The 24,408-nt window shown below is 41.7% G+C and overlaps 1 protein-coding gene and 1 long non-coding RNA gene across 2 annotated transcripts in view; one reads left to right on the top strand and one right to left on the bottom strand.

Moving 5' to 3' along the window:
* Positions 1 to 24,408, bottom strand: part of LOC140198594 (uncharacterized) — a 59,094-nt gene that overhangs the window by 18,386 nt on the left and 16,300 nt on the right. The gene's annotated exons all lie outside the window — the stretch shown is intronic.
* On the top strand, positions 5,000 to 11,811 carry LOC140199690 (secreted phosphoprotein 24-like). The gene is made up of 8 exons (XM_072262169.1): positions 5,000 to 5,051; positions 5,194 to 5,297; positions 5,941 to 6,069; positions 6,282 to 6,378; positions 6,811 to 6,845; positions 7,971 to 8,015; positions 9,211 to 9,255; positions 11,752 to 11,811. Exons 1-8 carry the CDS (start codon positions 5,000 to 5,002, stop codon positions 11,809 to 11,811), a joined length of 567 nt encoding a protein of 188 aa, XP_072118270.1.

Genomic DNA, 24,408 nt, shown 5'->3' with positions numbered 1-24,408 from the left:
TAAAAGGTTGGATTTGGACAGCCTATTAAAGATACAAGGACAAAACAGACATAAAGTAGTGTGGTGTGCAGATCTCAATGCTCATAGCACAATATGGGGGGATCAGATTACAGATCCAAATGGAAAGGTAATTGAAGATTTGATGGAAGAAAGGGATTTGGTGTGTATGAATGATGGTAGCGGCACAAGGATAGATACAACAAGGAACTGAGTCAGTGTTAGATATTATGTTAGTGTCTAATACCTTGGCTGGCATTAGTAACTGGGGAGTTTGGACTGCTTCAACAGTAGGCAGTGATCACTACCCAGCTTTGTGTTCAGTGGGTGAAAGAGTTGAAGTAAGACCAGGTGGCGGAACCCCAAAGTGGGTGTTTGAAGAAGCTGATTGGGGTAAGTTCCAGAAGTTGAGTGAAGAAGGGTTGACAAAGATTGATATTTCTGGAAATGTAGATGAATTAAACAGTCAGGTGACTTCAACAATTATCATGGCAGCAGAAGGATCTGGGAGGAGATAGAAGGGAATGGGAATATCCAGTAATGATATCTGAGGAGGAAATTGCAGTCTCCAGTAGGGATAAGGCTGAGGTCATGGCTAAGTCATTTGTACTGATACACAGTTCAGAAAATTTGTCTGAAGAAGGGAGAAGAAGAAGGGAAAGAATAATGAGCCAACACCCAGGTGTGTTAAGCAGGAGGGAAGGAACAGATGATATAATTGATGATCCATTTACATTAGCAGAAATGGTGAGAGCAATAAAGAGATCGAGACCAACCTCCCCAGGGAAAGATCTGATATGCTCTGTGATGCTAAAAAATCTAGGAGAAGGAGCGCTCTTGAAGTTGCTGTATTTTTATAACAGAGTGTGGGAGGAGGGAAGATTACCAAGTGCATGGAAAGAAGCAGTAGTAATTCCAATAAGGAAGCCTGGCAAGGATCTGTCAAAACCCACTAGCTACAGACCAATTGCATTAACATCAAGTACATGTAAGATAATGGAAAGGATGATAACAGAAAGGTTATCATATGAGCTTGAGAAAAGGGGAATGCTGACAAGTTATCAGAGTGGTTTTAGAAAGGGAAGGAATTCCATGGACTCAGTGATTATGTTAGAGACTGAAATAAGGAAGGCCCAGGCAAATAGAGAGACAGTAGTGGCAGTGTTCTTTGACATTGAAAAAGCCTATGATATGATGTGGAATGAAGGATTATTAATTAAACTGCACAAGATGGGGGTTGGTGGGAGAGTTTTTAATTGGATTAAAGATTTTTTGTTTGGTAGAAAAATTCAAGTTCGGATTGGATCAGAATTATCAAAACAGTACATAGTGGAAAATGGCACACCTCAAGGTAGCGTGATTAGCCCGTTACTTTTCATCATTATGATCAATGACATCTTCACTAAGGTACCAGTGGATATAGGTAGGTCACTGTTTGCGGACGATGGGGCCTTGTGGGAAAGAGGCAGGAACATGGACCATATAATCAGGAAACTACAGGAAACAATTGATGAAGTTGTGGAGTGGGGTTATGATTGGGGATGTAGATTTTCAGTAGGTAAAACTCAAACTGTATTTTTTATCAGGAAAAGGGTTGAGGTAGGGAAGAAGTTAAGAATGTGTGGGGTTGAATTAGAAAGGGTTGCATCATTTAAATTTCTGGGAGTTATATTTGATTCACGATTAACATGGGCAGACCATATCAGGAAAGTTGAGGAGAAATGTAAAAAAGTAATAAATGTGATGAGATGTTTGACTGGTAGGGAATGGGGAGCAAGTTGTTCAGCTTTGAAGAGAATGTATGTGGCTTTAGTGAGATCTGTATTGGATTATGGAAATATAGTATATGGATCAGCAGCTAGGTCTCTTATAAGGAAACTGGATGTGATTCAGGCTCAGGCCTTGAGAGTGTGCAGTGGGGCTTTTAAAATGTCACCAGTGTCAGCCCTACAGGTAGAAATGGGAATAATGCCTTTGGAACTAAGAAGGATGCAACTGATGGCAAACTACTGGGCTAACTTGCAGGGGCACAATGATTCTCACCCTACTAAAGGAGTGTTGCAGGAGTGCTGGGAAAATGGGAGGCTTCAGAGGGATACCTTTAGTTGGGTAGGGAATGATATTGCGAAAGAATGTGGAGTATTTGATCTGAGGATAAGCCCTTCAGTAGTTTATCCGGTTGTAGCTCCATGGAAGCTTGTATGGCCTGACATAGACTGGCATTTGTTAGAGGTAAAAAGGAAAGAAAGATATAAAACAGATTTGGTAAATGCATTTAACTGTCATGTGATGGAAAAGTATAGTGATTATACTCACATCTATACGGATGGTGCGAGGGAACCTGAAACAGGAGTGACAGGGTTTGGGGTGGTAATACCAGCAAAAGAAATTGGAATCAGCAGAAGAACATCTAATAAGTTAGGGGTGTTTACAGTGGAGATGCTGGCAGTGTTGGTTGCATTGCAATGGGTGCAGAAAGCCAGACAAGCCAAAGCATTGATATGTTCAGATTCATCCTCAGCTCTAGCAAGTTTAAGGTCTTTTCACACAAACAGTCGGCAAGATGTACTTTATGAAGTCCTTCAGTTAGTTACAAGAATTGCAAATCAGAGAGGTCAGGTAAAATTTCTATGGGTTCCAGCACATGTAGGGGTGAAGGGGAATGAGAGGGTGGATGAGTTGGCAAAGAGGGCGTTAAAGAACAAAAATATGGAAATGCACATTAGTATCAGTAAAGCAGAGGTTAAGTGTGTAATCTGGGAAAAAGTCAACCGAATGTGGCAAGAAAGATGGGACAGGGAGGGGAAAGGGAGGCATTTATATCAAATATAAAAAAGTGTTGCAGTTACTAGGGTAGGTAATGGAAACAGAAGAGAGGAAATTGTGTGGACTAGGTTAAGGCTGGGGCATTGTGCATTAAACAAAACATTGAAAATGATAGGGGAGCACCAGACAGGATTGTGTGAGGAATGTCAGGAAGAGGAGTCAGTAGAACGTGTAGTTCTGAGTTGCAGGAAGTATGGGATACAGAGAGAGATGATGAGAAATAAATTAAGGGAGTTGGGGATGCAGGAATTCACATTAAAAGGGGTGCTGGGCATGGGTGAGAGAGCACAAGTCCGGGTATTTTTAACATTTTTAAGGGGTACAGAGGTTTTTTATAGAATATGACGAATAAACAGGAATAGGATACTAGGATGGTCAAAGATGGGAGGGTGAAGTGTAGGTTTGTATATATATGTGTGTGTGTGTGTGTGTGTGTGTGTGTGTGTGTGTGTGTGTGTGTGTGATTGGGTGAAGGGATTTAGAATGTATGTCTAGTGCACATTCTGGAGCAGAGGGTGGTGGTAATGCATCATTAAGCTGGATGCCAACCGCCGTAAAACAAGATACAGACAGACAGAACACACCAAGTGCCTTCTTAACAATCCTGTCAACTTTTGCTGCAACCTTGAGATAATCTGTGGACATGGAACCAAGATTCCTCTTTTTCTCCACACTCCTAAGAATCTTGCCATTAACACCATATTTTGCCTTCAAATTTGACTTTCCAAAGTCAATTACTTCTCAATTGTACCCTCAATTTGAAGATGCTAACTCTGATTGGTGATATTCCTGGAGTAGTAATTGGACAAATTCTTCCAATTGCCCACAAAGCTTATTTACCTCTAAAAATGTCATCAATATTACTGTAAACATTGATAGAACATGAAAAACATACAAGGTTTCTCTCAACATACTTTGGATTTATCCCTCAGGTTTCTTTCAGCAGTGTGCTGGTAATTCCAGCACATTCTTCAGAGGGTGGAGCAAAGTCAAGATGGTGCTAAATGGTAACTCCCTTGCTTGCATCTTCAGAAGCAGCTCTATTTCTATCTTTGATATCTCTTTTTTTCCTTTTCAGGGTTCTTTTGAAGACCCTGACCCTTACACACTGACTTCAGTGCTTTGCGGGAATGGAACCCGTTCTTGGGACCACACGACTGGCCGCTTTTTGATATCCCAAGGACACAGCCTGGAAGACTAACATTGTTTCAGGGTGCTAGACTTTCATGGCTCTGGAGATGGGCTGATTCAAGGCCAATGCCCCTGACAGAGGCGTCGCGGAAGAACAAGGAACATCAGGAGCAGCGAGTTATCTGCCAACTGCGTGCCCAGAGACCTAAGCCTTTTCAGGGCCGATTCTCTGGACGCAGAGCTCGGAAAAAGCGACACAACAGACTTCTAACATCGTAAATCAGTGAGCTGTTTGTTATGTCTCCCCTTTCACTGTGAAACGGGGACACTTCTTTTTCCCTTATTAGGGAGAGAGAAAGAGCCTGTGGTATGTTGAATTACCGGGTAAACAAGTAGTCTTTGGGGTACTGCAAGTCTGTGACATTACTGATGCTTTGTTGCACACTTGAGTGCTCAGTAGGGGGGCACAGATACTTTTTTTGCTGGTGGGGGAGGGGCTGTCATCTTGCTGCTGCTTGTGCGTGGAGAGGGAGGGGTTAAGGAGGGCTTTGGGGTTCTAACATTTAACTGTCATTCATTCTTTGGGGCACTGCTCTGTTTTTGTGGATGTTCTCAATGAAAAGATTTCAGGATGCATATTGTATACATTTCTCTGACATTCGATGTACCTATTGAACATTGGAGGTGCATTGGAGGTAAATCATCATGGTGCAAAGTGGTTTTGTACAAGTTTGAGATGATTGCTTCTTCTCTGTACATATACTATTTCATATTCCAAGGAATGAAACATGAACGGGCTCAATTTCCCAGCAAATCTAAACATGATGATGATACTAGGAGGAAGCTTGCCCATAAGTGGAGCCCACCTTTCATCTGGTTCCGGTGCCCACAGTCAGCAAGCTGAGCAAACACGGGCCAGTGTTTGAATGTGGTGGAGGTGCAGGATATAAAGACTGAAGGCAGCCTGGTGAAGGTAGATCAATAGAAAGAGAAAAGCTGTTCCTTCGATTTGAAAAACCAGCTGGCTGACCCCATACGAGGCAGAATGAAAACCTTCCTGCTTGCAGTTGCTGCTGTGCAGATCTTCTACTGCTCAGGTAGGTACTGGTAAGAATGGAACTTCAGGGAGCAGTGCGTTGTTCATAATGAGCTTCAGATAGCAACATTTCAGCCATGTGTAAGAAGAATTCACTGGGGTCTGTTGGAATGTCTTTTACAACTTTCCCTCTCTTTCTGCAGGAGTGCCAAGCACCAAGGAAGCCCTGAGAGCCTCAGTTATAAAGCTGAATGAAATGACTGAGATCCCCAACCTCTGTAGTATCACCAGGAGAGGAGTGACAAATGTAAGTGCGTCCTTGGCTAATTGTGTTTCACAAACTATGTCAGAGTGCAAGTTAATTGGCTGCTAAAACTTATCCTAAGATTAGGTTAACAGAAAAATATCTGAGGAGACATGATGGTATGTAATAGGGACAACATTATGGAGATTTGAATTGAAGGGAAGGAGAGTAGGATTGATGGGATTGGTCTGCTGGGAGCCAGTGTAGGCCAGACGGGGTGAATGACACAAAATGTATAATTCTAGGTGTAAGTTCTATAACATAGAAGATAAGATGGAATCTAAGTATTCAACAAGAGCTGAATATTACATTGTGTTCAGCAATTTAATTCCTAATCAGTGTTTGAGTTGTGGACCAAAATTTTGGAATTAACATTCAAAGATCTATCGGTCTTTGATTTGGAAGTCCCTGAAAGTTTTTCCAAAATTGTTTGTTTTTTCCCTCCAATAATTAAGGGTTCCTGCAAACTAAGTAACCATATCATGATGGTTTTAGTAACAGTTTTACCATTGGGCAAAGTAATTCTCTTGTCCATTTTGGTTGATTGCTCAGATACGAAAAGCCCCTAGTAACTCTCAGTTTTAACAGAGTGGTGAAAGAACACCAGACACAATAATTCACCAATAATCTCTTTTTCTTCCTTCAGACATATCACACAGGTAAACTGTCCTACAGCATGGATTTAACATTCTCTGTGAAAGAAACTGTCTGCTCCAAGAATTCTGGACAGGAATTTGATGATCCCAGCTGCTCCTTCCGCCATAAAAACATTGCGGTGAGTCCAGAGTTATATTAGATCATGCAAGTCCGTGTATGTAAAGGCATCAAAACGCAAGCTTTAATTATGACATATTTGATAGAAATGACCATACATATGCAGTTATATCAAAGTAAAAGCTAAGAATTGACTTAGAGCTTAATCACATTGATTTATTGTCTTGCTTGGAATCATGAATAATTTCCTTCCATTATGCTTCATACTAACAGGAGAAAGGGTTTTGCAAAAGCCATGTGGAATTTTTTGCTGATAAGGTAGCTGATGTTGAATTGGAGTGTGACGGTCTGACAACAGCTGACAGCGAGAGTGGACTCAACAGAATCAAGTGAAAACAGTATTGAGATAACTGTATTCATACAATTCAGGACAATGGAATTTGTAACACAAGATCGTTTACTGAACATTTCATTGTTTATGTATGCTGAAGATCTAAAAATAAATATCTTTATCTTACAGGCACAAAGCAAATCAAAAGAAACATCACTTGAGGAAACCTCAGATGTGAGTATTAATCAGTAATTTATCAGATTCTTTTTTTCTTGTTGATTTCAATTGTTCGTGATGAAGTCATAATTGTTAGCAATGAAATGTTAAGTTCTCCATTAGGAATAGTGGATAAGACAGCATGTTATCCCAGTCTGATGTTTAGGGAGGGGATCCTAATATTAGATTTCAGTGCATGATGAGTTTGTTCTCTGCTGAAGATGAACTGAGCAATTGCAGAACAGGGTAGAAGAGAAGTGTCTGTCAAACTCTCATCACTGAGTCATGAAGTACCAATCCTTCCATGGATTCAATATAACAGATGGCATGATGCCTGCGCCATCTATTGCAGGAATAGCCATTCATTCTGCTCCAGGCACTTACTGTAGCCAGGCACTTTTTTGAATATCAGTGTACTATTGACATTAGTCTTTTTATTGAAGCTTCTGTAATCTAATGCTAAGTAATCGAATCATCATTTAGAAATGTCAGGATTACTAACCTTCATCTAATGTTATAAATGTTCATGCTTTTATAGGAGAAAAGTAAATTGGAAGACTCTTCACTGGAAATATCTTCAAATGTAAGTTTAATTTGGGCGGTGATGCCTCAGTCTTTCAATGGAATGTGAAATCTAGATTGATCTGTCAGAATAGAGTCTGAGGATCTTACTTCATTCTCGGCCAAATTCCAGACAGTGGTGAGCGAAGATAGAGAGAATATTAAGTATTAGCTTCCACCTCAATGCATTTTCCTGTAGAACACTGTTGGCCTTGATTCTGTTAACATCCAACAATTCACCAATCCCTGTTTTGAATGAACTTGCGATTGAGACTCCAGAGCTCTCTGGGGGGGGGGGGGGGGGTGAGGGTAGCAAATTCCAAAGACTCACCAACTGAGTTTCACCCCATTCCTCACAGCAAAGCTCTTATTTTGAGACTATGAGCCAAGCTGTCAACTCCTTAGATTGGTGAAAATCCTTCCCCTGATATCCAATCAAACCCTCTCGGTATTTTGCTCATGGTAAGGCACCTCTCATTCTTCCAATCTGTCATAGATAGAGTCTATCATACTTAAACTCTCCTCATAGGGCAGATGCACCATTCTGGAAACTATACTTGTATATCTTTGCTGTATCCTCTGTCTCAAGCATATCCTTCTTCAGAAAAGCAGACCAAAACCATAAAATCCTCACCAAGGTTCAATACAATTGTGGTATTCTTCTTTTCAAATCCTCTTGCAATAAAGGCAATTTGCCTTCCCAATGGACTGCTGCATTTGCTGCTGAAGTGCTCAGAGTAAACAAAGACTTTGCTATATTTCAATACTTAATACTTGAGCAAACTGAAAATTTTTCAGTTTATGTCTTTTCAAAATTCCTCACATAAACATATATAAATATTATTTCCATACAGGAAAAAGACAAGTCAAAAGAGACATCTCTTGAAGATTCAGCTGATGTGAGTATAAATGGAAAAAAATCAGATGATCTTTTTGATCTTGACAGAAAGTCAATATGTTAAATATATTCAATTCAACTATGTCTGAACAGAGGGAGGGAGGACCATTTAGACCATAAGAAATAAGACATAGGAGCAGAATTAGGCCATTTGGCCCATCAAGTCTGCTCCACATACTTTAAGTCTAGGGTTGCCAACTTTCTCACTCCCAAATAAGGGACAAAAGTAGCAGTCAAATACGGGACACTTGTGTTTACCCCGAGAAAGACTACCATGACCATGAAGCCTTGCGCGGGCACCTGTGTGCGCATGAGTGACGCGCGCATGCATGATGTGTGCATACGTGTACGTGCCGATTTTTTTCTACAAATCGGTTTTGGCTTAATCTTCCTGACTGTACATACATTATCTCTACTTTATAGAGGCAGTGTATTTATCATATCATTCCTGCTTTTACTATATGTTAGTGTTACTTTAGGTTTTATGTGTTATTTGGTATGATTTGGTAGGTTATTTTTTGGGTCTGGGAACGCTCAAAAATATTTCCCATATAAATTAATGGTAATTACTTCTTCGCTTTACGCCATTTCGACACGAAAGGTTTCACAGGAACGCTCTACCTCAGCAGGGGAAATATGGGACAAGGCAGTCCTGTATTGGACAAACCAATTTAGCCCAATATACGGGATGTCCCAGCTAATACGGGACAGTTGGCAACCCTATTTAGGTCAATGCATTGAGAAAGGTATTGTGATGTTTTGTTCCTTGGGGAAGTTTGACCGAGGGGCTCCAATACAGAGAACGAGTTTGCTTCCCTTCAAGGATAAAGTGAGCTGGATATCAACATGATTGGGTGCTAGGCATGAGGGAAATAGCTGTAACATTCACCAGTTTTGGAGACCAAGATGCAGAGCAGTTTCAATATACTTAATGCCAATTAATTAAGTGAGAGTGACATTTTACCCAAATTATCTACAGACCCTCCACACCTCACATTATCCGGGCGATATGATTATTGTCGCAGAATGTAATTGTTCTGGTGAGCACTTCTCCACTACAATACTGAATCACAAATCATGATAAATCTAGGTTTACATGTAATAAATCATTAAAGGTTTTGTTCAAAGGTTACTCTACAAATTTTCATTGATTAACATGCTGAGCATATAAATATTGATTTTTTTTCTTCATGCAGGTAGAGAGAAAGTCAAATGAGACATCAGTTGAGGAGTCTTCCGATGTAAGTCTAATCATGGAATTTTTATCTATTGATTTTCAACTATAATATAGTGAAGAAATGTAATTAAATGTCTACATAGAGCAGGGAGAGGATGGCATATTAATGCACAGATTCTCCAAAATATTCTCTAGTCATTTCTTCTAATGCAATTCTAATCTTGGATTTTTCATTTATTTATTTTTCAACCATAATATACTGATGAAACCTAATTTGGGAAAACATAATAAATGACTACTTAGAGCAGGGAGACGATGGCATATTAATGCACAAATTCACCATCTTAGATGACCAACTTCACCCTGAGTTTGTTCTTCACTTAATTTTGAAATAAAATTAGAAAGGACACTGTCTCCTGAGGTCAATCATGGTCTGTGGATTGATATAACTGGTGTTTTCATGAAAGGAGGATCCACTAGTTTTCCCTTGTTCAATTGATTATAACCACTGGCTCAGGGTTACTCTTGATGGTGTGGAGGATCAGCAAGATCAGGGGTCGATGTCCATAGGCCACTCAAAGCTGCTGCACATGTTGACAGTGTTGTTAAGAAGGCATATGGTGTATTGGTCTTCATCAACTGTGGGATTGAGTTCAAGAGCCGTGAGATAATGTTATGGCTATATAAAGCCTTAGTTAGACCCCACTTGGAGTACTGTGTTCAGTTCTGGTCACCTCACTACAGGAAGGATGTGGATGCTATAGAGAGTGCAGAGGAGATTTACAAGGATGTTGCCTGGATTGGAGAGCATGCCTTGTGAGAATAGGTTGCGTGAACTTGCCCATTTCTCTTTGGAGCGACAGAGGATGAGAAGTGATCTGATAAGGGTGTAAAAGATGATGAGAGGCATTGATCGCGTAGATAGCCAAAGGATTATTCCCAGGGTTGAAATGGCTAACACAAGGGGGCATAGTTTTAAGATTCTTGAAAGTAGGTACAAGGGGATGTCAGAGGTAGGTTTTCCACACAGAGTGGTGGGTGTGTGGAATGCACTGCTGGTGACAGTGGTAGAGGCGGATACAATAGGTTACAAGAGCCTCTTAGATAGGTACATGGAGCTTAGAAAAATTATAGGGCTATGTGGTAGGAAAATCTAGTCAGTTTCTAGAGTAGGCTACATAGTTGGCACAACATTGTGGGCTGAAGGATCTGTAATGTGCTGGAGATTTCTATGTTCATTGTCTAGAAGTGTATGGTGCAGGGAGATGTCAGCACTGAGGCTCTCTGTTGGTCTGGGCCGACCATGGGAGGTGGTGTCCCAGCTGTCTAAGTGGCACACAAGCCAGGGCGGTATGATATGGAGAGCAAGCTGTTGTCCATGTAGCAGCCTTACCCTCTCCACTTAGCTGATGAGTCCAAAGGACGGCAGAGACTGATACAGTTTGGCATCAGTGGTGCCGCAGGAGTTGCCAGTCAGCTTTGAACTCAACATAGGACTATCTTAGGGACTGCAGATCCAGAGCTTTCCTTGTGGTTTTACTCTGAAAGCAATTCCCATGGGTGGCTGTAGATGCAATGCAGTGGAGGTTTGAGATCAGAGTTTTGCTTCTTCAAGCTGAGCTGCCAACTAGTTGTAAGGCACCAGTAAATCATCTTTGCCCTTTCTCCGGTCAGTAGGAACAGTTCCATGGAGTTGGTAGCTAAGGCACACGTGAAGGCCTGGAGCTGGGTTTGGTTGTCAGAGGCTATTTAAGATACACGGCATTGAGCGCATTTAATAAGTAGTGGGAGCTTATCCTATAACAACCTTAAGCAACCAATGTCAGCATAGTTGAGAACAAATGAAGGAATTAATCACCCCTCTATTAATGATTAATGTTTAATAGAATCATTGAACTATACAATGCAGGAGCTGGTCCTTTGTCCAATTCATCTGTGCTGAGCAAGTTGCATACATTTGGCCCATATCTCTTAAAAATCCTTCCTGTCCATGGAACTGTCTAAATGCATTTTAAATGTCACCTACTTCTATCAATTCTATTGGTCATTCATTCCCTAAAACCACCATCTCTGTTGGAAAAAGTTGCCCCTCACATCATTTTTGAATCTTTCCCCTTGCACCTTTAAACCTATGTTCTCTCATTTTAGACTCCTCTACCCCGTGGAAAATACTTTGGCTATCTGCCTTATCTTTTCACCTCATAATTTTATAAAGCTTCCCCTACTTTATTGCACTCCAGAGAATCTAGAGAATCAACTCCTCACCTATCCAGTCTCTCCTTATAGCACAAACCCTCCAGTTCTGGTAATATCTTCATAATTCTTGTTTGCACCTTCTCCAAGATAATGACATCCTTGTAATATTCAATCTTAGAGTACCATTACATTAATACTTTGCTGAAATTCAGATTGTTTGTGAAGCAAAGTGTTTGCTGGGATTTCTCGGTGACTTGAAATTCTGAATTTAAAGTGATTTCACTTGCCCATTTACCAAAAAAAACTTTAAACCTTGCATCTGGTGATGATTTCTAATGCTGCAATAATTTATCTCGTAAAACAGATGAAAAGCAAGTCAACGGAATTATCATCCGAGCCGTCTTCAAATATAAGTATAAACTGAAGATCTGTGACTGATGTGACCATCATTAAAAATAATGACAAAATATTGATGTCAGAGTGAGCTCAGTCGAGCTGAAAATTACAAATCTGTTCATCTTTCTATTCCAGGAACAAAATGAGGACTCGAGAGCCCAGCACTAACCACGAATGAAACTCCACAGAGTCTGAACTCAATGTGAACACAAGAAAACCTCATTCAGAATATGTAAAATGTTAACAATTGTACTGTACCTACTGATTTCAAGACTGAGGGGCCTGGAGCTCCTGACTGAAGATCTTATTGTAGATGGGAGATTTGATTGTTTGTAAATGCTCTGTCCTTTGCTGTATATTATTGTTTAATATATTGTGGATCAAAATAAAGTAATAAATACTATATTGTATATCGATGGAACTGCTTACGGAAGTTGTTTTGGTTGTCACTGACCTATGGGAGCTCATCTAGTTATTATGCTCATGTTCACCTGTCGCCTGCTGATAGTGCATCTCCTTCATCTGGTGGGCATTCCTGGTGTGTGGCCAACTGCTGGTGCAGATGCTTTGTCTGGTGGGACCTCTAGATGTGGGATCTCCTGGTGATTTAATTCCTTTTTCTGTTGAAATCTCCTGACGTGTTGGCAAATTTGCTGCTTGAAGATTAACATCAGGCACAGAATGATTTGTCATGCATTCGGATTGCTAATTTATCTGCAGCAAGTTTGAAGTCTTTGGATTGTTTAATTCTGCCTTTTTATTTTGTTTATAATTTGCAACAGCTATATTTTGAAGGAATGAGAATTTGGGGCCCATGAGATCTTTTAGACGTAATTAGGAATGAGATATCATTGGAGTGAATGTCTGCCACATTGCAGCAGCTCCAATATTTATAAACTCGAGTAATTCTGCAGACGCTGGAAATCCAAAGCAACATGCTCAAAATGTTGGAGGAGCTCAGTAGATCAGGCAGCTTCTCTGGAAATTAATAAACAGTTGTCATTTCAGGCTGAGGCCCTTTCTCAGGAGGAAAGGAAGGGGGAAGAAGCCAGAATAAAAAGGTAAGGGGAGGGGAAGGAGGATAGCTAGAAGATGGTTGCTGAAGGACTGGAGAAGGAGGAATCTGATAGGAGAGGAGAGCGGACCATAGGAGCAAGGAAAGGAGGAGGGGGCCCAGGGAGAGGTCATAGGCAGGTGAGAAGAGATAAGAAGCCAATGGGGAATAGAAGAAAAGGGGAGGGGAGGGAATTTTTTTTTCTCTCCTGTTCAGAGGGTAAATATCCAAACGTGTACAGTTGAGTATAGGTATGCAGGCTCCTCTACCTCCTGCACAATTTCAGTAACTAGAGGACAGCATATATCAGATGTTTAGGGTCTTCAGTGAAGGATGCTGCCTTCCTGAGGCGCTGCCTCCTGAATAAGTCCTTGATGGTGTCCCGTACTCCTTTGTCTGGTGCATTCACGAGACATGTTGATCAATTTACTGCCTTCAAATTGACGTGTTACAAGTATCTACCCCTCAGGGAGGCACAGAGAGAATCTGTAAGTGCCAACAAGTACCTTTATTGTCTCAGCGGAAGAGCACATGAACTTAGACAACCAAGTGCCTGTGTGCATACCTACTAAGTTTTCCTGACCTTCCATGAACAATTAAAGTATAGAAAAGGTAATAGCAGTAAAAAGGAGTCTCTGCTGGCCAAGTTTTCCTCATGGTCCATTTTTAATCTTCACATAAATGCCCGTGGGACACTTCACATTAGTAATGGTGCACCTCTAAAGAGTCATCGCATACCTAGCGTACCTGAAGCGTCAGCTTTTATATTCATTCCTTACCAATTCAAATGTTGCACTTCTGTGTTATTGGCTAAGGGTAATCTGACTGATCTTTAACACCTTCTTACTGGGTTTGATCCAAGCCAGTATCCATTTATTACACTACTTCTGTAAGTGACAACTGGTAATTTATGGCTCTTTGTTCTCAATCAGTAACCAGTTTGAATCACTCAGGACAGACACAGACCACAACATTCACAAATCTGCATGTTATATTATATCAAAGAATGCCTTACAGATAACTTCTTATTTGGAAATGATCTCTGGCCCAGCAGATTACCTGGAGCACCATTGTGTCTACTTTAAAGCATTAATCAAGTCAAGGAACTTCAGTTTAAAAACTAGAGGGCGCAGAGGCATTGCACAAAATAGCAGTCCCCATCTCCTTCAAACTCATGACAAGAATGAAGACAATTGATCCGACTTTCCTCCGCTGTCCTTGATTCTTTCGAATTTACTGATTTGTAGACTGTAGTTCTTTCTGGCCAACATCTCTCCTCTTGATCCAAAGATATTTATCTTAGAATCACTATCCCTCCTCTCATTCTGTTGACTACCCATAGGATTGCCATGAACCTCCTGCAGATGTGCTACAGTTACGTTATACAAAAATGAAGGTACCATTTACTTACTGAATTGATACACTCTTTATACTGGCAATCACCTTCTCTGTATTCCAAAACGATCATCCTCTACCTTTTGCACAAATTCAACCTTCCACCTTCTAAGGTGGTACATCTTGAACAGTAATATTATCAGCGTACATAAAATTAATACTACAGCAGCATACAATACTATCCTCACCCATGGATGTATTTGAACATTTGATCCCCAACTCCAAAACTTATCCCAAGAGTCTGACTCATGCAATATTTAATTTGCTTTATCAGCGTGCCTTAATAACTTTTGTAAGTTTAGTCCATTGATTAATGATCTCCTTTACCTCCTCCACAACTCATGGCCAGTCTGCAGTTCAGTGAGGAATCAGTGGCAAATCTGAAGCAACATGGTCCCACAAATATTAATCCATATCAGTTCTTTGGATTGTGAGCTTCTATTCACTACAGCATTTATTGCTAGCTGAGACAAAGTTCATTTTCCAACAGTCAGACCTAGTTTTACTCCCAAGTGCAGCATTATGGCTTTACAAAGGGCATTATTTCCATTCCTTGGTATAACTCGTTGCTGCTGCTACGTATAATATGTCTGTCCGACCAATGCATATTGTAAGAAAAATGCATTGAACTGTAGTAAATTCATAACATTCATGGCACGCAACCAACTACCATATGTAGCATAGATTTCAGTTTTCTCTGTTTCTTTAGACATGAGGTCTAGGGAGGTAGGAAACAACCTTTTCCTTATTTTCTTGACAAAACTTTGCCGGTTCTCAAAATTAGGAGAATGGACAAATTCCTCCTTGGTCAAGTCTGTCTCCATTTTCTTGAAACAGCTGTTCCGACCCCAAGTCTTCCAAATCAGGATTACCATGTACATTGATTGTCAAGTCTCCGAAATCAGGATCATCATGTGCATCAATTGTTATGTGCCAATGGTGATAACACTTTGGTTTTCTCTCCGCCAATTTCAACTGGGTGGTATGACACCACCCACTTTTATCTGGAGAAATCAGTGCTATATACACTGATGGACTTGTCTATAATTTAATAGGGCCCTACAATACTTACATTTAAAAATCAGGTGGGTTAGTGTATTCTAATCATCACTCTTTGTCCTGGACTTAATTCTATGGAACTGACTTCTGAGTCAAAATAGGCTTTGCTCTGTTGACTTTTCTTTCCTAGTTGATGGGCTGCCCCACATAATAGGCCTCTTTCACTACCTCTACCAATTATTGTACCTACTTTTCTGACATAATCTACTCTATTTCAGGTTCTAACAAATCTAATCTTAACAATTCCTTCAACCCTCTCATGTCTCTTCCAGTCATGAGTTTATAAGGAGTGTAACCCATCGATGATGCCACTCTATTCCTTATCATCATCAGTACATAAGACAAAACTACCTGCCATGTTGTTGCACCATTTTGGCAATTATATTTTTTAGTGTTCAATTCATCCTTTCCATAATTCCACAAGACTGTGGTCAATAGCATATGTGAAATCTCTGCCTGATCCCTAAAAATGCCTTGATATCTTGCATTACCTGTGCTGTAAAATATGTGCCTTAATCTGATTCTACATTCTGAGGTCATCACCAGTGAGTAAAGACCCTTTCCAATAAGATTTTTGCAGTGCCTTTGACCATGTTTGTCTAAGTCAGGATAGCTTCCACCTACTTGGTGAAAGTATCTAGCACTAGAAGAATATATTTGTAATCTCCTGGGGTGAGTGACAAGGATCCAACATAATCTAATGCAAATTAGTCCAAGGCCCTTCCACTGTCAGTATGTCAGAGGGTTGCTTTCTTTACATTTCTTTTTAATTATTTCTTCTGCTAATCAGTTAAATCCATAACCCATCTCCTTCATCTTTAGCTGCCACGCCTACCCATTTAAAACACCTTGCTTCACTAATTCATCAGCCTTCTTATTCCCTTTAGGCAATAATTTTTAACCTTTAAGATTCCTTATTCTTTCCCTTTTGTTTCTTCAAATATATACTGCAACAGAGCAGTATATTGGAGGGGCTTTCAGTCAGTTGAAACAAACCCTCTTGCTTCTCACAGAGAAATATGTTTTGCAAAGTTATTACAAACATACATACTATCAGAATGGATGACTGATCCAGGCAAACTACATATGCCACTTCTGCTGCCTGTGCACTCATGATGTTGGATAACTTTGAAGCTATACTCTACCTTTCTGGCCACGTTCATCCTCTACATATGTACCACATCCAGTTCTCCTCTCATCCATTTTACTGATGAGCCATCTACAAGAAATTTTCAAATACAGTTTTTTTCATTTGGTTGTGTCTTTGTTCTTGAGTATTGCTTTCTGTTGTTCAAGCTCGACCTTATTATTTTGCTATAGGTGATCCCTCGGGATAATTTACTATCATAACCTGATGCCCATGTGGTTCTCCAATACCATAAAGATTTTGTTCAAGGAAGGTAGAAACTTTGATACCTTCTACAGCTACATCGCAACCATGCAGTGCAAAGGTTGACAGACCAAGACATTTTAATTCAAACATCTTGCAGCAGCCAGATAAATGTGTGCTTTAAAATGGTGAAGAAATTAATGATGAAATGCTGTTTGCATCAGTCCAATATTTAAATTGAAATTCCATTTGCAGTTCGCGTAACTAAACATTAGTTACTTCAAAACTATTTTCCAAAGGATCTCAAACTCAAAATCAATATGTCAAAAGTCTCAAGCAATGTCATTTATATTCTGTAAATGGAAGTGCTCTTGTTAATTAAACCAACTTTTATGATTGCTCCTGACATGCTCCAATCAAAATTTAACTGTCCACTAATGAGCAATTTTCCTGAATGCTAATTTCCGTCAGAAATGTGGACATCACATGTTCGGAATAGAGATGCACAGATTTCCATCTCACCCCAGATTACACCTGGCCAGTGTGGAAGCTGAGTTTCACTAAAATCAATTCCACGGAAAACAAATAAAGAAATACAATCCAAAAACACAGACAGGACAAACAAAAATCCATGCTTTCACTGTTCTTCTTTTTGAACATTCTGCAAGTAACTGTAAAAATTAAAATAAACAGTTTATTCCCACCATGAATAGCTTTCACACATTTTTCAAAGAACCAAGAAAAGAGAAAGAACTGTGGGGTGGGGGCTTATGCCACATTAACACATTAATACAACTTCTTAAAGACACAGCCTCTTAAAAACTGCCTTTGCACTCTTTGTCTCACACACACACACACACACACACACACACTATCAGTCTTTCTCTTTCTCTCAAGAGAATTCACAAGTGGCCATACTTTACATACTCGAGACCTGCATACCTACCACACTTTAAACTATTTCAGAAAATTTCTTGTGTGTAAGGGTTAAAATGTTACCACAATATTCAGTTACAATTTGATAACTTTGAAGAAATATGTTATTCTAAACTTTTAAAAGAAAAGAATATTGGAATTTATTCATCATGCACATGTAAACAACTGTCAACAAGTTTAAAGCATGAAATCCCCACATTAACAAAATTCCAATATATTCTGACCCTTCTGTAACTCCAATCTTTGATTTTTGTTAGGATTTAGATTATATGAACTGTTTGCTGTACAGTTCCAGGCATAATAACTCATGTTACCACAGATAAAACAGCAGGTTTGAACACCCTACTGCCCCTGACAATGGCGCCCATGATTGAGTGAGGGTGCACTCCAGCACTATGTTACTCCCCTTCTACAGTCTCTCTGCTGGCTTATGTCCCCACATGATACCCCGTGCATTTTCTCAAAGGGAAAACACCTCAGCTGTCTCTGGACTGTTCCTAAAGTTAAAATCTCATTCTTGCACTTCCTTCTCCCATGCTCTAATAATCTTCCTAAGTACTCATGCCTCGGTATGTGTAGGATCACTGGGATCAAACAATTCCAATGTCTCCAGATTCATCAGTACTATGAGACACTAATGTTCTTAACCATCTATTTTTGGGTTCTGGCTCTAAATGATTGCAATCTAATGTTGATCCATGCACCCCTTGGACACCATCCACAGACGGGAGGTAAATGCAGTGGGGTGTTCTCCTTTATTCCTGGTAGCATTTATGTAACTCATCTATTAGATCCCCACTAGTAATACTCATAACAGTCAGCATAGCATTCCTTAACTCATTTGTTTCCTCTGCATCTTGCTGTGTTTCTGGCAAAGTGGTGCGCATGTTAGGATGCAAGCATATTATAATCAGTCACCTTTGTTTGGTATCATCTAGTCCATGTATTGCTCTCTGGTAACTAATTGCTTGGAACAGTTCCCTATGATCATCCCTGGGCATATCTGTCCCGATATCCTTAGCAATATCCCTCAGCAACCGTACCTTGAATGGTACAGTGTATGTTTTATTCTGGTTTTGATTTTATGCCCTGGTTTATCCCTCTCTGATAGTAACTAAGGGGTGCCAATCATGCTGTTGATAGCACAGGCTCTTTTTGGTTATGCATCGATGGGAAATCCTCCAGTGAATGTTCCTCAGCATAATCATATCTCTTCTTCTTATCTGCTAAATCACTCCAATCCATATCTCCATATTCATCCTCCCGCTGTGTACGTACATCTATTGATGCTTCTGGACACATCTTCAGTGATGTCTCTGGAATCATCGGGTGTTTCGGGTCTTTCAACATCATACAACCTCCTCCAGGTGACCCAGCCGGGGCTGATCAGACCCCAGCTTGCGTCCATGTGGCTAGCTACTTATGACTCCATGGCTCCCCTCTTTTGAGCCATAGCCATCTTGAGGCCCTCTCTGCCGCATCGGCGATACTGCGGATGGCTCTCCTCTTCCTCTCTCCCTCGATGCCCAAAATGCTGAATGCTCTAACTAAAGAACGGGCTATGAATCCCCTACAACCAACCTCCACTGGGAGACACCTTGCTCTCCATCCAGCCTACTGACAGTTGCTGACCAGTCCTGAGTACTTGGAGAGCTTCCTTTCAAAGGCCTCCTCCAAGCTATCTTCCCATGGGACTGTCAGCTCCAGCAGCACCACTTGCTTAGTAGACTCAGACACTAGGACAATGTCTGGTCGCAGGGTGGTGGCTGCGATATGGTTGGGGAACTTCAGCTGCCCTTCGAGGTCTACCAACAGCTGCCAGTCCCTTGCAGAGGTCAGAATGCCTGCAGATGTTCTTTTGGCAGGTATTGGCTGCTCCCCGGCTCTGACAAAGGCAATGGTCTGCTTGGATGGTCGGGACCGCTTCGCCCACTCAACTCCTGCGCTGACGGCTTCAGCGATGGTCTTCAGGACCTGATCATGCCTCTAGCTGTACCATCTCTCACCAAGTTCCCTTGCGCAGCCGCGGAGGATGTGCTCCAGGGTTCCTCGCTTGGAGCACAGTGGGCACGCAGGTGACTCTGCCTTGCCCCATGTGTGCAGGTTTGATGGGCTTGGAAGCACATCGTACACTGCCTGGATGAGAAATTGGATGCGGTGTGGTTCGGCTTTCCAAAGATCAGCCCAGGTCACTTTCCTCTCAACCGCACTCTCCCATCTTGTCCAAGCTCCCTGTTGCTTCATTCCCACCGCCTTGCAGGCTCTCATCTCCTCCACTACTGCTCTCACCTCCTCCTGAACTAGACGACGCCTTTCCTTCCCTCTGGTGTCCATTTGGGGAGTTGGAAAGGATCCTAGCTCAGCTCGGCCTCGTGTGACCTCTCCCACCAGCCTCCTGTGACGCAGCCTCACCTCTGCCTCCTGAACAGCTTCCTCTACCCTCCACTTCCTGCCAGTACTTACTTGGATCCCTGCTCTAGCCACCTTCAGGTCACTTGAGTCCCTATACTGTAGCACTTCTCTGGCTCTTGTTACCTTGAATTCTTCCTCCAAGGATTTGAAGCGCAGTTGCAGTTTGTTGTGGTGTCCATAGAGTGTGATGCTGCTCAGGCTCTTTGGCAGCCCCAGCCATCTCCTGAGGTGGTTGCTAACCCTCCTCTCTAAGGTTTCAACTGTTGAGATCGGAACTGCATAGACGAGGAGGGGCCACAGGATTCTGGGCAGAATGCCATGCTGATACACCGACAGGCTTACAGGCTTTAAACTTCCCAGGTAGGCCAGACTTGTTCACAGATTTCAGCCAGCCATCCAACTTGGTGCAGGTTGCCTGAATGGATGTTGTGTCCCTTAAAGAGCTGTCAAAAACCTTGCCTAAGCTCTTGACTGGCTTTTCTGTGATGGCTGGGATGGCTGTGCCTGCAATGCTGAACTGGAACTTGTTCTCTACCTTCCCTTTCCTCAGCACCATTGATCTTGATTTGGCAGGTTTGAAACGCATCTGGGCCCACTCCACCAGCTTTTCGAGCCCTTGCGGAATCCTCCGGCAGCCTGGGACTGATTCTGTGGTGAGTGTGAGGTCATCCATGAATGCCCTGATAGGTGGTTGCCGTTGAGCGGAATTCATTCTGGGCCCTCTGCACTCTGGTTCAGCAGACTTAGTGAGCATGTTCATGGCTGGGGAGAACAGTGTCACTGAGATAGTGCACCCGGTGATGATGCCGATCTCCATCTTGTGCCAGGTTGATATAATTGCTCCTGAAGCGACCCCCATCCTGAAATTGCTGTAATAATCAGCGATAAGGTCTCTGATTCTGCTGGGGACGTGATACTTGGTCAGTGTGAGTTGCACCAGCTTGTGTGGAATGGAGCCATATGCATTTGCCAGTTCGAGCCACACACTGACAGGTTGCCCTTGTTCTCTCTGGCCTCCCTGATGAGCTGTGTCACCACACCGATGTGCTCCAGACAGCCCGGCATCCCTGAAATGCCACCCTTCTGGACTGATGTATCAATAAAGGTGTTCTTTGCTAGGTAGGTGCACAGCCGCTTAGAAACTGCACTGAAGAAGATCCTCGCCTCGACACACAGCAGGGAGATGATGCGAAACTGATCTATCTGGGTGGCATTTTCCTCCTTCGGGATCCACACCCCTTCAGCCACTCTCCACTGTTCTGGGATCTTCCCCCTTCTCTAGAAGATTCTCAGGATCTTCCACAGACACAGCAGGAGTTTGGGGCAGTTCTTGTACACTTTGTATGAGGTGTTGCTTGGTCCTGGAGCTGAGTTTGCCCTTGCTTTGCGGACGACCTCTCTGACTTCCTTTAGTTGCAGCTCTGACATGTCGAACTGCACATCCGGTTCAGGTGGGTCTATTAGGATGTCACACTCTCCCAACTCCTGCTCTCTTTTAGGATCATTATATATCTTCTTCAGATGTTGGTCTATGTCTTCCTGCAAACAGGCCAGTTTCCCACTGCGCTTCTCCCCCAGCAACTCCTTGAAGGCTTTGGCGATAAAGGCAGCACATTTTCGAGCCCTTTCACAACGCCGCCTCCGATGCTACTCTGCCCGGCGGAGGACCCTGATCTTCTTTCGTAGTATGCACATCAGCTGGGTCAAGCCAATGCGCTCCTCTTCTCCTGCCTCCTTGTATTGGGACTTCAGCGCTTTCATCTCCTGCCTGATGTTGCGGATCCTCAATGCTCTTTGGTTCTTCGAGTAAGATGTTTTGGAGCCTTCCTTCTCCTCTTCTCCAAACCGTTCAGCTGCGATATTGACAATAATTGTTGTCATGGCTTGCAGCTTCCTATCAACCCCTCCCTTTGCCGTTGCCTCCAGAATTTGGTTAACATCTTCATCAAACTGCTTCCACAGTGAAGTCATGTTAGCTGCAGGCCATTTGATCCGCCTCCTGTTAGACTTCATGTTCGAGGGATTAGTTTGCAACACTTGGAGGTTCCGGGCACTATGGGGTGATTCCGGGCCTGGCCCCTCCTTCGTATCACCAGGTTGGACACCTGCGCGTTGTGCTGCTCCTGCTCCCGCCAAACACTTCATCCTCGCTTGGTGGATCTTCAAGCCGCGATCATTCCAGATCTTTCAGATCCAAAAGCACATATTATTCCTCTCTAGGCAGCAAGATGATCCTACAGCTTTTGTATCACTTTGCATGGTCCTCAATGCTGTGTTTCTTTTCATTTACTGACTTCTGTATCACATTCATTGCTTTCTTTAAATCATTGTACTGTTTCTTTAATCCCTCAACCTTGTTTTTTAGCTAAATTGGTTTCCTTCTCCAGTTTATTCTTTTTTTTAATGAATTCTTTACACTCTAACTGAAATCCATATTTCTCTGTCCCTGTAAATCAGTAAGCTTCCCCATAAGGTTTAACACCTCCTTGCAAAGTCTTTTGTTTTCCTGTCTCAATATATCTTGCTTGTGCCGACCTTCTCTCAAATCCTCAATTAGACAGGCAACTGCTATTGGCTTCTGTAACCCTTTAAATTCCTCATCTGACAATTTCCCCTGAGCAATCTTAAAAAGAGCTTCACCAGCAGTTTTCCCTTCAGCACAATTGTGACCAGCATACTCCCCATATTGTGGCCTGTTCCCCAATGTGTATTTCTAGAGGAATCCCCTTCAATCAAAACAATCCAAATACTCTAGACTTGCAGAATTCCCTCAATTAACTACCCAGCCTCACATTTCTCTGTTTCTCACTCTTGTGGTCTGTCTCTAGTCTCCTGCTTTTCTATTCATTCCTTACCAATTCAAATATTGTATTTCAGCGTTATTGGTTAAGTGTCATCTGACTGACATTTACCACCTTCTTATTGGCTCCAATCCAAGCCAGCATCCATTTATTGCCCTACTTCCACAAGTGACAACTGGTAATTTATGGTTATTTGTTCTCAATCAGTAACCAGCTCACATCACTCAGGGCAGACACAGACCCTAACATTTGCAAACCTGTATGTTTTATTATATAAAAGGACACCTCACAACTAACTTTTTATTTGGAAATGATCTCTAGTCCAGCAGAGTACCTAGAGCATCATTGTGTCTACTTTAAAATATTAATCAAGCCAAGCAACTTCAGTTCACAAAATGGAGGATGCCAAGCTGTTTCACAAAATGGCAGCCTCCATCTCCTTTGTTCTTGTGGCAAGAAAATAGATAATTGATCTGTCTGCTTCCAGTGTTCTTGATTCATTCAAATTGACTGATTTGTAGACTGTAGCTCTTTCTGGCAAACAAACATTAGACACTGGAGAGGTTGACATGCATCCTGGACTGCTGATTTCAGAGTCGAAGTCTTTGGGCTGTTTAATTTTTCCATCAGCTTTTTTTTTAACTTTGCTTAAAATCTGCAATAATGATGTTTTGAAGGAATGAGTCCTTGGGGGCCATAAGATTCATCTGACGTCATTAGAGAGCAAAAAGTGGGGCAGTGTTTATGGGTTAATGATTCATTCTGAAATCTGATGGCTGAGAGAATGAACCTATAGATGCCACCCAGTTGAAGCACTGCCTTTCAATATGTCTTTGATGGTGAGAAGGCTAGTGCCAATAATGGAGATGTAGATGGTGATGCAACCAGACAGGATGCTTTTGACAGTACATCTGTAGAAATTTGTTAGAGTAATTGGTGACATGCTAAATCTCCTCAAACTGTATGAAATATAGCTGCTGTTGTGCCTTCTTCATAATTGCATCAATATGTTAGGCCCAGGATAGATCTTCAGAGATGCTGACAACCAGGTATGAGAAGCTGCTCTCTCTTTACACTGCTGGCATCTCGATAAAGACTGTTCTTCCAGCTTCCTCTTCCTGAAATCCACAATAAATTCCTTGGTCTTATGGACATTGAGTGCAATGTTGTTGTCACAACACCACTCAACTAGCTGATGTCTTATGGCTGTATGCCTCTTTGTCACCCTCTGAGATTCTGCCAACAACAGCTGTGTCATCGGTGAATTGAGAGATGGCGTTCTGGTGTTTCTCTGGATCCAATCTGCCTTGTATAATACATAGAGTGTAAACTTGCTCATACTTAGTTTTCTCTGCAAATGCCAGTCATCAAACTATTCTGGGATCCCATCATCCTTTGAAAGCAGAGTCTGCGGCATCTCGTACAGCTACATTACTGACAGAAACTTCGCTTCAACGAGCAAACATGAAGATGGAACACCAGCCACAACTAATGAATTTTGTCTTGAAAAGAGTTAATTTAAATGTACTGCCCAGTAAAAACTGGGGATAAATGGACTTCTCACAATATAACTTGATTGCAGTCTTCCTAGTTTTAAAGCATTTTGTAAGTATTTATGTTGAAAAGATGAGGGCTTAG

Source organism: Mobula birostris, chromosome 6, assembly GCF_030028105.1.
Source record: "Mobula birostris isolate sMobBir1 chromosome 6, sMobBir1.hap1, whole genome shotgun sequence".
In the NCBI taxonomy this organism is placed as follows: Eukaryota; Metazoa; Chordata; class Chondrichthyes; order Myliobatiformes; family Myliobatidae; genus Mobula; species Mobula birostris.
The sequence above is the reverse complement of the archived record's forward strand: the minus strand, read 5'-3'. Positions and strand labels throughout refer to the sequence as shown.